Source organism: Petromyzon marinus, chromosome 10 (genome assembly GCF_048934315.1).
Source record: "Petromyzon marinus isolate PM22_M1 ecotype Great Lakes invasive population chromosome 10, UKy_Petmar_22M1.pri1.0, whole genome shotgun sequence".
In the NCBI taxonomy this organism is placed as follows: domain Eukaryota; kingdom Metazoa; phylum Chordata; class Hyperoartia; order Petromyzontiformes; family Petromyzontidae; genus Petromyzon; species Petromyzon marinus.
Window position 1 is genome coordinate 5,259,443 of NC_133676.1, and position 14,950 is coordinate 5,274,392.

The following is a 14,950-nucleotide window of genomic DNA, read 5'->3' on the forward strand; positions in this document are numbered from 1 at the left end:
TTTTTTATGGTTAGGGGTAGGCCTAGTATTTGGTTGCGATTGTATCTGCCTCCACACTATATGCTCCACCCCATAGCTACGTATGGCCTTCTCAGTTTTTTTTCCCACTCATTGATTTTCATTGCTCGGGGCCGAATCTCATGTTGACGGTGTTCGTTGAGGAAAACTGGGCAGATGCCTCCATTGCCGCCGACAGGGAAATTAGCCAAAATTATGGGTGGCTAAAGGTGGTGGCATATAAGTAAAAAAAAAACTGCCCTTAGAAACCCTCAAACTAAATTTGATATCCGGCCATGGCTAACATCGGTGGCGAATGATATTAACACCAGTTCTGGACCTCCCCTTGGTCGAATCAGCCATTAATATGTGGCGCGGTGTGTAAACGTCGCCACTGGGAAGACGAAGGTTTTCCGGGCATGTTGCTGGCCACACGGTCCCCTCGTGCACCATGGCGGCCCAAATAGGTGCCCGCTAGCAGCACTTGCCTCAACAGTCTCTCTCAGGCTATCTGGGGCCTTCGTCGGCGTGTTTGTGTGTTCAGCGAAGGGGGCCAGCGACACAGTGTGCGGGTCACGCAGAGCATCCCAGCGGTGCCGTGAAGGCACAGGATCAACCCGCCGGCACTCACGAACTTGCGCCTTACCTTTGGGCCCACGATGCCGTGGCCCGCGGGCCCTGGCATGCCGACGACCCCCGGCAGCCCTGGCTGGCCCTGTGCCACCACCACACACAGCAACTCGGTGAACATAATATGTAAAATCGTGCACCACATATATGGTGGGATTGACACCCGTCCTGGTCTTGCAGGAGCAACCTCTTTTTTTTGGGGAGGTAGCTGTGCCATACAAATCTCTAAATCTTCCCATGACGCTAAATATTAAAAGTCCCAGTTTTTTTTTTAAATACTTATTTACATGTAGTTGTCCCCTATTCTGGGATTGTGAGAACTTCTTGCCATGAAATGTCCCGGTTTTTTGTGCCTGCAGAAGAAGTGGCAACCCGAATGATCAGCAGCCCTTTACAGAGGGCCCAGTAATCAGCAAAATCTTGACAACCTGTGATGTGGCTCAAAACCGACGCCGACAGGCCCCAAACGTAAGAGTTCACAATTTTAACAATCATTTAAGCGTGGACCCATCAGTTCCGCGGAATTAAATTGGATAAGGGCACATTCATCTTCAACTGATAAATGAAGTAGATTTACTATGCCCACCGCTGTGTCTGTAAAGCGTGTTGAGATGCAGTTGCATGTCGATTTGATGTAAAGCCATGAGGTACTGAGTCTAGCATAAACTGTTGCACTGTTCTAATTTGCTGTAGCGCTTGCTTTCCTGTGCCCTATTCATCCTCGTAATACCCCTAGGCTTTTCTTGTAAAAGGCACCCGTTATCTCAGTGGGCTTTGACCTCTTAAAGTCCTCAAGTGCAGTGATTTAATGGTCTCAGCACAGTCACCAATGACTACACTTAATTTGTATAACTACCAGCTCTGAGAATTAAAAATGTTCAGTGTGACTGTGGTTCGAGGGACAATAGTCTTTGTGGCAAGCGTTTGTGAAAGTGCCGCTGGCCTCTCATGTGAGGGCCAGCGGGCCACTTATTGTGATCTTAGAATTAGTTCTGTGATATACACTTCTGTGGGACCATTCTCTATCGTAGACGATTGCACCTCTGGGGGAGTCGAATGGATTCGTCGTTGCATGGCATGACGGCGATATCACAATCGGGATAAAATCTTGGAATAAAATACAGTGACGTAATGATAAATAAAATGAAGGTTGCGAACCACTTACAGAAAGCATAAATACATTATAAGGTCGCACTCATTACACACAAAGTGCTTGCCACAAATGAACGCATTTCTTTAGAACTGCTCTTTGTGTTTGTTGTCCTTCCCCCCGCACCTCCGATTAGCAAGGTTGGCTACGTACGGTGCGAAAGAAGTTCAACGTACATACATACATGCATACATCACGTGTCAACCAGACAGGTACACGGCTCACCTTGGGCCCCGTGACTCCCACCGGGCCTGGGCTGCCCGGAAACCCCTTTAGTCCCCTTGGGCCATGGTCTCCCTGCGGGTGAAGAACGATTCACGATCACGACGTCTCCCAAACACACTGTGAGCCAGCGAGCGGCGTGAACGCTGTCGTCACTGTGGATATCTCCGCAATAGAGCACGGCTTTGGCGAAGGTGACAAACTACCGAAACTAATGGGAGCAGTGTTTCAAAATCAAGGGGCCAACGTGCAGGCGTACGCTTCAATGCTGCACTGAATGAAACGATTGTTGGATCGAGAGAAACTACGGTTATGTGGAGGATGCTGCTGTATATGTGTGAGTCTGTGGTTCTTTATGTGAGTCTATGTTAGTCAATGGGTCCCTTTGTGAGTCTATGTGATTAAATGGGTCTCTGCGTGGGTCTATGGGTCTCTGTGTGAGTCTATGTTAGTCTATGGGTCTCTGTGTGAGTCTATATTAGTCTATGGGTCTCTGTGTGAGTCTATGTTAGTCTATGAGCCTCTGTGTGAGTCTATATTAGTCTATGGGTCTCTGTGTGAGTCTATGTTAGTCTATGGGTCTGTGTGAGTCTATATTAGTCTATGGGTCTCTGTCTGAGTCTATGTTAGTCTATGGGTCTCTGTGTGAGTCTATGTTAGTCTATGGGTCTCTGTGTGAGTCTATGTTAGTCTGTGGGTCTCTGTGTGAGTCTATGTTAGTCTATGGGTCTCTGTGTGAGTCTATATTAGTCTATGGGTTTCTGTGTGAGTCTATGTTAATCTATGGGCTTCTGTGTGAGTCTATGTTAGTCTATGGGTCTCTGTGTGAGTCTATGTTAGTCTGGGGGTCTCTGTGAGTCTCGCGCGATGAAATGAGATGGTCTCAGCCCCATCACCAATGACTGCACAAAATTAGCCGTGACATCACCGCGTGCCGTTTGGCACGATGTCTGACGTTTCTACTGGAACGTGGAACGAAACGCCGGACATCATCCCGAACATCGTGTGGTACGACCCAGGAACATGTATGGAGAGAAGGCCAAAGGGAGTCACCACGTGCCTTTTCCCCTTGCAGGCCAATCCCTGGTGGCCCATCTGGCCCGCGGGGCCCAGGCAAACCAGTCTCTCCCTGCACGGGCACAGAAGTGAAAACAGACACGGAATTTCCAACAGGGCACCGGAGACCACGATAAAGGACCGTTGGTTTGACTTAAGCTGTGCAGATAAAATAAGGAAGAAACAACTTCCTCTGTAAGCTAAACTTTGTGGTGAATGTGCTTTCCATTTATATACTGTATCGACAAAGATCCACCCCTATAGCCTGAAGAGACTTTTGGGGCAAGTGCTGTTAGCGAACACCTATGAAAGGTGGCACGGCACACGAGGGTGTGCGTGGCCAGCACCACGCCCTGCCGCCCTTGACTCCCGAGTGGCGATGTTTACACACCGCACCAGGTACTCATTTGAGGCCGAGTCGACGTAGGGAAGGCCCACCCCCGCTTCAGATAATCGTCACCGGTGTTGACCATGAGCGAGAATCGAACTCCCCACAACAAAGACACACGCAACGTCTCATCATGAAAGTTGATGCGCACTCTCTTCTTCTTCTTCCACATGGCTGCCGATGTCGATGCAGAGCAACAACTGTCAATTATACATTAAGGTGGTCAAGCTAGACAGCCGCGTCAGGAGCGGCGGAGTAGTGTAGCGCTATGATGTGCGTTGAACTTCTTTCGCACCACACGTAGCAAACCACGCTAATCGGGCATTGCGACGTGGTATATTGTAGGCTCTGTTCTCGGTGACCGCAGTCGCACACTAGGGAGTTTTTAAGTTCTCCATTCGTGCATCAGGTATCCGCATCTACGGCCATGGTTTGTGCGGATGTGGCTTAGGGTGGACCGTGGGGGTTCGTGGAAAATCAAATCTTCAAAACAAGGGAGATTGTTTTTTTTGGGGGGGGGAGGGGGGGGGCTATTCTTGTGAACTCAACGTTCCAGATATAAGAATAGGTTTTACACTTTCTGGCAATAAAACGGTTGTGTTAAGATGTTAAAACACAAAAACTGAAACCTCTTGCAAGGAATAATGTCTGCATCAACCACATATACTTGTGGTGAACATGCAAACAAAAACGCATGCTCTGGTAGTATATGATCATGCATTGTCTTTGAAACTGGTCCACACCAGAGACAGCTTTCTTTACAGACTAGTCTCAAACAGCGTTAGACCAGAGCATGTTTTTTTTGTCTGCATGTTCACCACAAGTACACGAGGTTAATGCAGCGACACGATTCCATGCAAAATATTTCAGTTGGGTGTTTTAACATCTTAACACAACTGTTGCATTGCCAGAGAGGGTATAAAACCTATTCTTATATTTTGACACCGACCAGGGAAGGTCCCCCATGATCAACGTTCTAGCTCGGACCAAAACACGCGAGCGCTCCCGACCTCTCGCCAGCAGGGGGCGCAGGGCAGCCGGCCGGGATTAAGCGGCACGTGGATCCACCACCCCCACACCCCCCCATGTTGCTTTCACTGCCAAACCCTCGACACACATTTTTTTCGCGGATCGCCGCGCAGTTAAACATCTGGTGAAGAAAAACGAATAAAACGAACAGGCGTTTACCCCGTTCTAGCAAGAAAACAGGAGGCGTTGTGATCAAACACCAACTAGAAACATATTGCAAGGCATCAAGCCTGCATTAATCACACGTACTTGTGGCAAAAAAAAAAACATGCAAACAGAAAAACGTGCTCTGAAAATGTTTGCGTTGTCTTTGAAACCGATTGGCCTTGTCCCACCAGTGTTAGACGAGAGAACGCCAAAAGGCGAACAGCACAAAGACAATGCACGTACCAAAGCATTTATGCATTGGGTCGAGCAGTTATACCTATGGGACCTTTCCTGCAAGCATCAAAAATAATGAAAAATAAGAATAGGTTTAAATTTGAATGTTTTATATTTTTATTATTTTATTGCTTCCCTTCTACGTGACTTTACCGAAAGAGCCAAGAATATGAATAGGAGTTAAATGTTCAAACACCAAATAGATAACTTTTGCAAGGCATCGAAGTCTGCATGAACCACACACAGTACTTGTGGTGAACATGCAAACAAACACGCTCTGATAATATTTGCATTGTCTTTGAAACCGATTGGCCTACACCAGAGACAACTTTCTTTTGAACTCACGCCAGCCCACAAAGAATGCCGTTTTTATTGCCAGAGAGGATTCAACCTCTTATTCATTCTTTGTTTAATCACTTTGACCGTGGCACAAAAAAGGTCCAATAGTTTAAACATTTTCCGTGTTTTGTGACAGCGGTGCATCAATTCTGCGGCACACTTCCCACGGGGGGGGGGTGGGGGGGACCTTGCGGGACAGCGGTGGACCGCGCGTCCCACGGAGTGCGCGGGGCGGGGAGCAGTAAAGCGTCCACCGTAGGACCGACATCCCAACACATCCCGCACCCATTGAATATACCGCGCATTATTACTACACACCAATAATGAAATTCATACGAATTATTGCTGTTTGTTCCTACCTCCTATGAAGAAGGGACACTTCCCGAAATTTCGCCTTTGATATTTTTTTTGTAATTTTGCGGCAGTGTTTTTGACCAATGTGTTGAGGTTTTTAAAAAAAATTTTTGATGTACTGTACTCCTAATGGAGTCAAAATTACGCAATGGCTAGCACATAATTTAATTATTAAGCAATGTTCACTCCTTACAAGTATTACGTAATGGTTCTAAAACTTATGCCTAATGAGTTGTAACATTTTGTATTGACGTAATGATTCATAATCATTTAGAACCATTTCCCAATTTACAGCAAATTTGATGAAGGCCTTCCCTTGCCACGTCGGTAGTGGGGGATTGTTCGACCATACTTCGCCCCAGCTGTCTTGCACCGATTTAGATATCGCTTGCTATTGACGCTGGCCGTGGCGGGGAATCGAACTTATTCGTGGGTTAAAATATGGTGCAAATGCAATGGGTTTTTTCCCCGTTAGCGACGCTTCCTGATGAGGCAACACCGCCAAGGGAACTTCAATTGCATTCACCGCTCAGCCTCTCGAGACCACCGGGCGCAGTGCTTTACAGTCGGAAGCGAATTCCCACGATGATCGCACTTACGCGTTGCACAATTCAATTAAATCACCGGCCACGGGAAGAGGAATTGCAGGACCCGCAGGACAAAGGATCGGCTCGTTGTACAAAATCAATGCGTAGCTGAGACAAAGGCCTTTAATGGAGGTGAGATGGATGTGTTTTGGACCGTGGGGTGCTCAGCAAGGGCGACGCGAAGACCGAACATCAAATTCGATCGAGGGAGAAACGGGGTCCATAGGTGCAGCTAAGAGGTGGAGATAGGGTCAGGGGTCAGTTGTTGTTGGGGGTCTGGCAGGTCAGTGTGCTCAGTCCCCTAACAACGTGCCCTCTAGCCCTTTCCTGCCAACCGAGCCGTTTCACTTGGGATTCGATTTTCACCGACTGTGACCGTGACGCCGCTGTGTACCTTTTGCCCGTCAGCGCCATCGTCTCCACGCTGCCCAGGCAACCCGTTGAGGCCGGGAGTTCCCAGTTCTCCCTGCCACGTCGCAACGGAAACATCATCTCAACGTGGCATCAAAAGGGGGGCACACCCCCCCCCCACTCCCCAATCCGACTCTCCCACGCCGATCCTGGCTTTGGTCTCCTGGCCCTGGGTTTATTCGATTGAATGAATGCTAAAGGAATGCTATACGACAACACAATTCTTGATTTTTACAGCATCTAAAATAAGAGCGCGTATGAAGAGGCGCCTCTGTAGAAGCCGTGCGTGGGAATGTTTATTTTCTAGCGAGGCAGTCAATAGGCAGAGGAGATAAGGAATGATTTTTAGCCTGGACTGAAGTTGGGACAGCACGGACGGTGCGGACGATTGAGGTGAAGGGAATTCCAGACCGCGAGGGGCAGTGGAGGTGAATGAGCGACCCTCCCTCTGGCCTCAGATAAAATGTTGCAATCTCGACGTTACCCGTGAGGCGCGGTGTTGTGTTGACGCAGAGCACACAGCCGACAGAAAGCGAGTGAAAGAGAGACGGACGATGAACGATCTCCTCGTCATTTATTTACCGGTCTCCTCCCGATAGGGCGATGCGTGATGATGCAGAGTTTTTCCACGGCATAATTTACGAGGTCGGGGCTCGCCTTCTGCTGGGCACAAACTTTGGCTGCAGCTGCGACTGCGAGCTCAAGTCACCTGCGCCTGCAGCGCCATCCAGTGGCGATAGCTGCACGGGCCCCTGATGTCAGGATTTAATGTCGGGGTCCCCTTGCCGCCCTCTCTTTATAGCCCGGCGCCTTGGGTCTCACCCGGCCCCGCAAGCCCCGGCGCAGTTGCCCCGCCTGCACACTCGACAGCTACTCCTCTGGGGCGACTGCACAGTGCGTTGATGACGGGGACCGTGTGCCCAGGTGAATGGAAACTTGGGAGAAAACCGGTGCCAGGTATTGGGAGTCTAGAGTCCCCCGGTTAATTGGGGGTCTCGGCTTTTAGAGCCCCAGAAGCCGCCACGTTATAATATGTTACATCCCGTACGTATAGAGATTCCCAGCCTGTGAACGACCAAATAAACCGGATCTCGCGAGCGAAACAGAGTTGAGCCTGGACGGTGACCGGATTGGCAAAAACCGCATCGCGGCTGAAATGCAAGTTCCGGCATTGCCGCTGGCTCCAATCGGGAGTGTAGCAAAGCCCGCTGCTCAACAGCCAGACAGAGAGGGTGAGAAACAGGAGGTGGCATGGTGCGGGGGAGAAGTGACGCGAGGCAGGTGCCGCTCACCTTGGGGCCCGGCGGGCCCTCCAGGCCGATGCCGGAGGGTCCCAGGTCTCCCCGCAGGCCTTGGATCCCCTGCGGGGGCAACATCGCCGGGGCAAACCCTTCCACGCGCCGCTCACTTTCGCCAGAAAGCACAACCATCCCACAGCGCCCTTGCCTTAATGTCCCAACTATATCATTGGACTATCACAGAGTTGAAGGTACAAGGTGAAGGCGCAGCCCTGCAATGTCTGGCTCACTGCTACTGCTGCTGGAAGGACTTTCACAAGACAGAGCTACAGAGGGTCCATCCTGAGGGTATTTTTAGCCTCACCCTTCCACACTGGCCAAACGTCTTGAAGAGGTGGGAGTACAGTACCACCTTTTACCCCACGGTGGCGAGATGTTAACTACCTCGCCTGGTATACAGGAGGTCATCGGTTTGATCCTGACCCCTGATGCCTGTACATTTGCATTTGCATGTTTCTCTCATCATGGTCGCGTTGATTTTTCTCCGGGTCCTCGGGTTTTTACCTCCACATTTACAAACATGTGCTTAGAGTATTTGACTACTATAAATGTTCACATGATACGCCACTTCATTGAGCTATCATTTGTGGATGCTGCTGAAAAAGAGCTATATATGAGTGGGCCTTACCTGGTAAAATAACAAGAGTTTAGTTTTAGTATGTTGAACTTCTTTCGCACCATACGTAGCCAGCCGCGCTAATCGGAGGCGCGGTGTTGTCATGCTAGTAGAGTGATCGTCCTTTGCAGTGAAATTATTGATACCTTGGGTCCAGGAATGCCTTCACCAGGAGGACCTCTTGGGCCCGGCAAGCCCCTGGGGCCTTGATCTCCCTTGCAAGAGACAAAATAGTACAGGTTGCACCAGACTGAAGAATGCAAGTCAAAAACAGACGCCGACATTAACAAATGCAGACCACCGCTGTTATTTATCTCCATAAAGAGATGTCAACGCTCGGCAATGTTTGACAGTGCCCTCAAAGGGAGGCGAACGCTACCTTGTCCCCTGGAAGACCTTTTCCTGACAGCCCCGTGGACCCTGCAGGTCCTGGGAACCCCAGCTCCCCCTGGGTGACAGGACAGCATCGATCAACGCGCAGCACATCGACGGGAAAACTTAGGCGCGCTCGCACGTACGCTCGTGCCGACAAAACGACACAGTCAGACCGAATCGCAGCCGTGTCGCTCGAGTCGTCCGACCAGGGCTTGCTTGCAGCCCGACGTTTTTCACAGTGGCATTGGAGGACCCTCTCCGGTGTGTGTTTTGGGTTAATGCGCAGTATGTTTAACTTTTATTTTTATTTTACCAGGTAAGGTCCACTGAGCTATATGTAGCTCTTTTTTCAGAAGCGACCTGGTCACAATTGAGAGCTCAACCAAGAGGCTTATCATGTGGACATTTGTATCAGCCAAATACTCTAAACGCGTGATGTTGATTCTAAATGTGGAAGAAAAAACCGGAGGACCCGAATAAAAATCCACGCGACCACGGGGAGAACACGCAAACTCCAAATACACCGGCGTCAGGCTCGGGATCAAACCCCCGACCTCCTGTATACCAGGCGAGGTAGTTAACATCTAAGACCAGACAGACATCAGAGAAAATAAAGAAATATTATAAACAATGAGTGGGAGTGAAGGAGGAACGACGGGATGGAGGAATGCCGTGTTCCCCGGCGAGTGTTGGCGGAGGAATCGAGAAACGGAATTCACCTTGTCACCCTTCTGTCCGGAACCCGCTGGCCCCAAGGGGCCCCTTGGGCCATCGTTCCCTCGGTCACCCTACACAATCAGCACACAATCCATTTCACATTAACCGAACCAATCCGGTACTTTGTTCGCTTAAAAAAATAAATAGCTCATCCGTATACTGGACAACTTTGGCCTTACACCACGCCGGTTCAGTGCGTGTTGCTTGAGGCAGGGAGTACATATATATGTGGGGGCACAGAAATATGATACATTAAATGTTGCTGCACTGCCCTCTGCTGGCCACAACAGAGCGCCACATCCTATAACATCTGCTATGCATGGCGACCACCCATCCAAAGCGGCACCCAGGATCAAGCCCAAAGCTCAGTTCAGCTTCTGAGATCCTATGAAATCGGCCACAAAATTCCGGTTAGTTTGGTCATGGGCGCAGCACCTGGAATGCCGAGGAAATTCCCGTTTCCAAGTAATAGCCAGGCTCTCCCTTGCTTAGCTTCCGAGATCCGACAAGTTCAGACGAAATTCAGTGGGATTTGGTCGTCTAATGAAATATTTGTGCCGACAAGCCCCAGCAGAGACTCAAGTCCTGCTGGCAAAGAGCCAACGACTCTCTACGTTTGGACTGTCACAGTAATGATGGCTCATATTACCTGTGGGTCAAACGTGGACAAGCAACAAACAGGAGATGGCAATAATAGTAATATTTGGGCACGTTTGGTATTCATGCCGTTCTTATAGTGCAGGGCTATAGTGCGAGCGCCGTGAATCACATACATAAGTCTGCAGTAATTTTGCAATCAGGGGCCAATTCGCACCATTTATAATCCCAATTCAATAATTTGCATTTTTTTTTTCAATTTGCCGAAGTTGGACCTTGAATGGAGGCACAAAAGGGACCGCTCGCCTCGAATGATGTCGGGGCACCTTTTATCATCCACTGTGAAACAAGTGGCGTGTAGTATTTGTATAAAAATACCCGCAGCAATAACCAGGGTGGCCTGCCGGATTCGAACTGCGATAACTCTGCAACAAGCGGCGAACGAGCTACCGCTGGGCTTGCGTCATCGCCGATTTTCAGTAATTGAGATTTTTTTTGTTGTTTGGTAATTGTCATTAGCATTTGGATTCTGATGTTAAAAATGAGACATAAACTATGCATTTATTAAATTGACTCAATGCCATCAGTTTAAGAGTTGGTAAACATCACAAAGCCAATGGATGCTCACACAACGCGCACCGTTTATTGTACGAAGGCGCCGTATGTTTATGGCAGAAATTACGTCTGTCTTCGAAAGTGAGTGTTGGTTGAGATTGATCAGCCCATGAAACGTAACATGGCAGCACGTGAGCCCAGGCTAATTAGCAGGGAGATTCCTGCAGGAAATTAATAAATTGGTGGAGCAGGTGTAAAACCACCACCCAAAGCATAGGGATACACGGGACTCAAGCCCCTGAAACCGCAGCGTCCAAAATCCCTCGGCTCCGTCCTGCGAAACGAGGAGGCAAATGCAATATGCAATCGCGTTGTCACTTTGGGAACACGTTTCGATCTAAATTCTGCTTTATTATCTTGCCCCGTCTTGTCTCCCACTCTCTGTTTCTCGCCGTAAACTTTGTCTCTCTCTCTCTCTCTGCTATTGTATCGTATTTGTGAGATTAAAAAAAAAAACAAAAATCTTATTTCGTGTGACTGCTGTAGATGCAAAGCAATCACTACAATCTCACATTCAGTCGGTCACGCCAGAAAACCGTGTCAGGAGCAGCAGTAGTGTAGCGCTGGGATGGTCTCCTTCGTATTTGACGAGCGACCATCATATCGTTATGTGTAGTACGGTCTGTTCTGTATGACCACAGTCGCACACTGGAGGGTTTTTCATTTTCCATTTGTGCACAAGTATATATATTCAACTTCTTTCGAACCGTACGTAGCCAACCGTGCCAATCGGAGGTGTGTGGGAAGGACAACAAACTAAACACACAAAAGCAATTCGAAAGAAATGAGTTTTCAATCTAGATTTAAAAGTGCATAGCTCCAGTGGCTTCCTAATATCGGAAGGAAGAGCGTTCCAGAGACGGCCGCAGAAGCGCACCTGACAGCGCGCGATGCGGTGACCATTATTTGTTCGACGGCCAGCCAAAAGCCGCTGCTGCTGCGAGGATGACCGGGGTTCACGTGAGGAGAACGAGATAGAGGTTGTTGAGAGGGTTATCGCGTGCGTGTGTGTGATGGAGCGGTGGTCTAGCGGTTAGAGTGCTGCACAACCAACCCGGCGATCTGGGTTCGATTCCCGCTCGCGACCATCAACACCAGTGACGATTTATTATCTGCACCGGTCCTGGGCCTTACCTCGGTCGGCTCATCCTCAAATGAGTACCTGGTGCGGTGTGTTAGAACATCGCCACTGGTGAGACAAAGGCGGCCGGGCGTGGTGCTGGCCACCCACCCCCTCGTGTGCCGTGCCGGCCTTCTTCGGTGCTCGCTAACAGCACTTGCCCCAACGGTCTGTTGAGGCTACACGGGGGATCTTTGTCTTTGTTGCGTGTGTGACGCGGCGCATCGTGCGACCCGAACCTTGGCGCCCTGCAACCCTTCCCCTGCGAGGCCTCTCTCGCCCGGCTGTCCCTGAGGTCCTGGTGCACCCTGAGCAGCACAGACGGGCAACGCAGGCGCACGTTCATACAAATAGCATACATGTAAAAGAACCCCGCGTGTTGCCTGTTCAAGGATGTCAGGGCTGATATGAAGCTCGGTGCACACGAGAGGATGGCGTGACTCGACGAACCACGCTCAGCCGCCTTTGTCTCCGCACAGCTGATGCTTGGACACTGCACCACATATTCATTTACGGTCGAGTTGAGAACAGGTTGGTGTATCGCTGGCTACTGATGTCACTCATGGCCAGAAACCAAACCCATGTTGCGTGGGATCAAGGCACAGTTGCACTGACCACAGCGCCACCACTGCCTTCACATCATCATCAACAACAACAACATCGACAACCGCCGTTCGCCACTAAGTGGCGGCGACATCCCCACTGTGCTTGTGCCAGGCTACTCAATGCAAAGACACACACACAAAGACAAGACACACGCGCGTGTAATGTTAGTCAAAATAAGTTTGGAGATACGACTTCTTGACCTGTCACTCCACGTTGTTATCCATTTACGACCGGGCCGTTGTCGGTCTTCCCGAGCGACACGCGTGCGAATAAAGACGGCTGTGCCGGAGTGCGTGAGTGCGGAGGAGGAGGCCTCTCGCCGTGTCTGCGCTGCCTCACCGGTAGCCCAGGTTCCCCGATCCCAGTGGGGCCGGCGGGTCCGGCTCTGCCTGGGAAACCAAAGTCGCCCTAGGAAATGCGCACAAGACGCCCACACGCACACACACAGAGACGAGGATTGGCCTGGCGTGCACGCACCCCCTAAGGGGTGCGTGATGCCCTTTCTGGGGTTGCGAAACATGGGCAGATTTTTTTTTTAAAGGTAAATAATCGAAACACAAATTAAACACGGGCACGTGAGTACAACAACTTTGTTTCATCACACCCTATGTATTTACAGTGAGGGAAAAAAGTATTTGATCCCCTGCTGATTTTGTGCGTTTGCCCACTGACAAGAAATGATCAGTCTATAATTTTAATGGTAGGTTTATTTGAACAGTGAGAGACAGAATAACAACAACAAAACCGAGACAAAAAGCAAGTCAAAAATGTTATAAATTGATTTGCATTTTAATGAGGGAAATAAGTATTTGACCCCTCTCAATCAGAAATATTTCTGGCTCCCAGGTGTCTTTTATACAGGTAACGAGCTGAGATTAGGAGCACACTGTTAAAGGGAGTGCTTCTAATCTCAGCTTGTTACCTGTATAAAAGACACCTATCCACAGAAGCAATCAATCAATCAGATTCCAAACTCTCCACCATGGCCAAGACCAAAGAGCTCTCCAAGGATGTCAGGGACACGATTGTAGACCTACGCAAGGCTGGAATGGACTACACGACCAGCTTGGTGAGAAGGTGACAACAGTTGGTGCGATTATTCGCAAATGGAAGAAACACAAAATAACTGTCAATCTCCCTCGGCCTGAGGCTCCATGCAAGATCTCACCTCGTGGAGCTGCAATGATCATGAGGACGGCGAGGAATCAGCCCAGAACTACACGGGAGGATCTTGTCAATGATCTCAAGGCAGCTGGGACCATAGTCACCAAGAAAACAATTGGTAACACACTACGCCATGAAGGACTGAAATCCTGCAGCGCCCGCAAGGTCCCCTTGCTCATGAAAGCACATTTACATGCCCGTCTGAAGTTTGCCAATGAACATCTGAATGTCTTCTGGGTTCTTTCGGTAAAGTCACGTAGAATGGAGATAAAATAATAAAAATAATAATAACAGAATAAAATTCTCACGACGTTTCGGCCACAACACAAGTAGCCTTCCTCAGGTGAAGAAACAGGACTGTCTGGAAGACAGCGCTTGAGTGAACCCTGCCAAGCTTGACAGCGTCTTTTTAAACTGTGTGGGAGGAACAGAGCGCCTTGACAAAGGAGTTTACATATAAATTAGCATGTAACTGGGGGATTAGCATGATGTTGGTGTGAGGGATTAGCACCACGGAGAGCGACGAGCTTTGTTCAGACGGACGAGTCCATCTATGTACGGAAAGGAGGAGGGGGGAGAGAAGTTTATATAGCAACAGTAAATTAGCATCTAACTGGGGGATTAGCATGATGTTAGTATGAGGGATTAACACCACGAAGAGCGACGAGCTTTGTTCAGACGGACGAGTCCATCTATGTTCGGAACGGAGGAGGGGGGGGGGGGAAGAGGAGGAAATGGCCACGGTGCGCCGCTCTGTCCTGTGTTGCGTTATAACTATGCTATAAACTAGACTACTATACATAACAATATTATACCTTCCAATCTGAACTACATTGTATAATATCGTATCCATAGACAAACCCCACCCTTGAATTATACAATGCGTTACTATACACTACCCTATACTTTAGACTTTAAAATATTGGACTTGTAGTATTAGACTATGTATTATTCTACTAACCCTACTGTATACCACACTGCTGTATATTCACTATACAATTACGGTACTATATGTTGCCTTATGAATTATGTTAAACATTACACTGTTATACTATTTATTATTATACAAATGCTATAAACTATACTATTGACCGTCGTGTGATAGGTACTAATAGGCAGTGCCAGCGAATGGACTGCAGTCTGAAAGTCACCGTAAAATACAATCAATCAAGAACCGAAATGGTTTATAACGTCTTTCCAATGGTTACTAAGCCGGAATCCATCTTCTCGGTTGAAATTGTCTCTGTGTTTGTATATGTGGATAGCCTCATGAACGAATCTCTCATGGTAGCCGGATG

General features: G+C 48.9%; 1 protein-coding gene across 3 annotated transcripts in view; it reads right to left on the bottom strand.

The window, feature by feature from the left end:
- The window catches only part of LOC116941052 (uncharacterized), a 73,327-nt gene that overhangs the window by 22,469 nt on the left and 35,908 nt on the right, over nucleotides 1-14,950 (bottom strand). For all 3 annotated transcript variants that reach the window (XM_032951644.2, XM_032951645.2, XM_076066073.1), the window contains exons 14-23: nucleotides 12,828-12,896; nucleotides 12,122-12,190; nucleotides 9,553-9,621; nucleotides 8,838-8,906; nucleotides 8,605-8,673; nucleotides 7,837-7,905; nucleotides 6,528-6,599; nucleotides 3,060-3,128; nucleotides 2,003-2,074; nucleotides 644-712 (exon numbers count right to left, since the gene is read on the bottom strand). In XM_032951644.2, coding sequence (XP_032807535.2) covers nucleotides 644-712; nucleotides 2,003-2,074; nucleotides 3,060-3,128; nucleotides 6,528-6,599; nucleotides 7,837-7,905; nucleotides 8,605-8,673; nucleotides 8,838-8,906; nucleotides 9,553-9,621; nucleotides 12,122-12,190; nucleotides 12,828-12,896 — 696 coding nt within the window. The remainder of the gene's footprint in view (nucleotides 1-643; nucleotides 713-2,002; nucleotides 2,075-3,059; nucleotides 3,129-6,527; nucleotides 6,600-7,836; nucleotides 7,906-8,604; nucleotides 8,674-8,837; nucleotides 8,907-9,552; nucleotides 9,622-12,121; nucleotides 12,191-12,827; nucleotides 12,897-14,950) is intronic.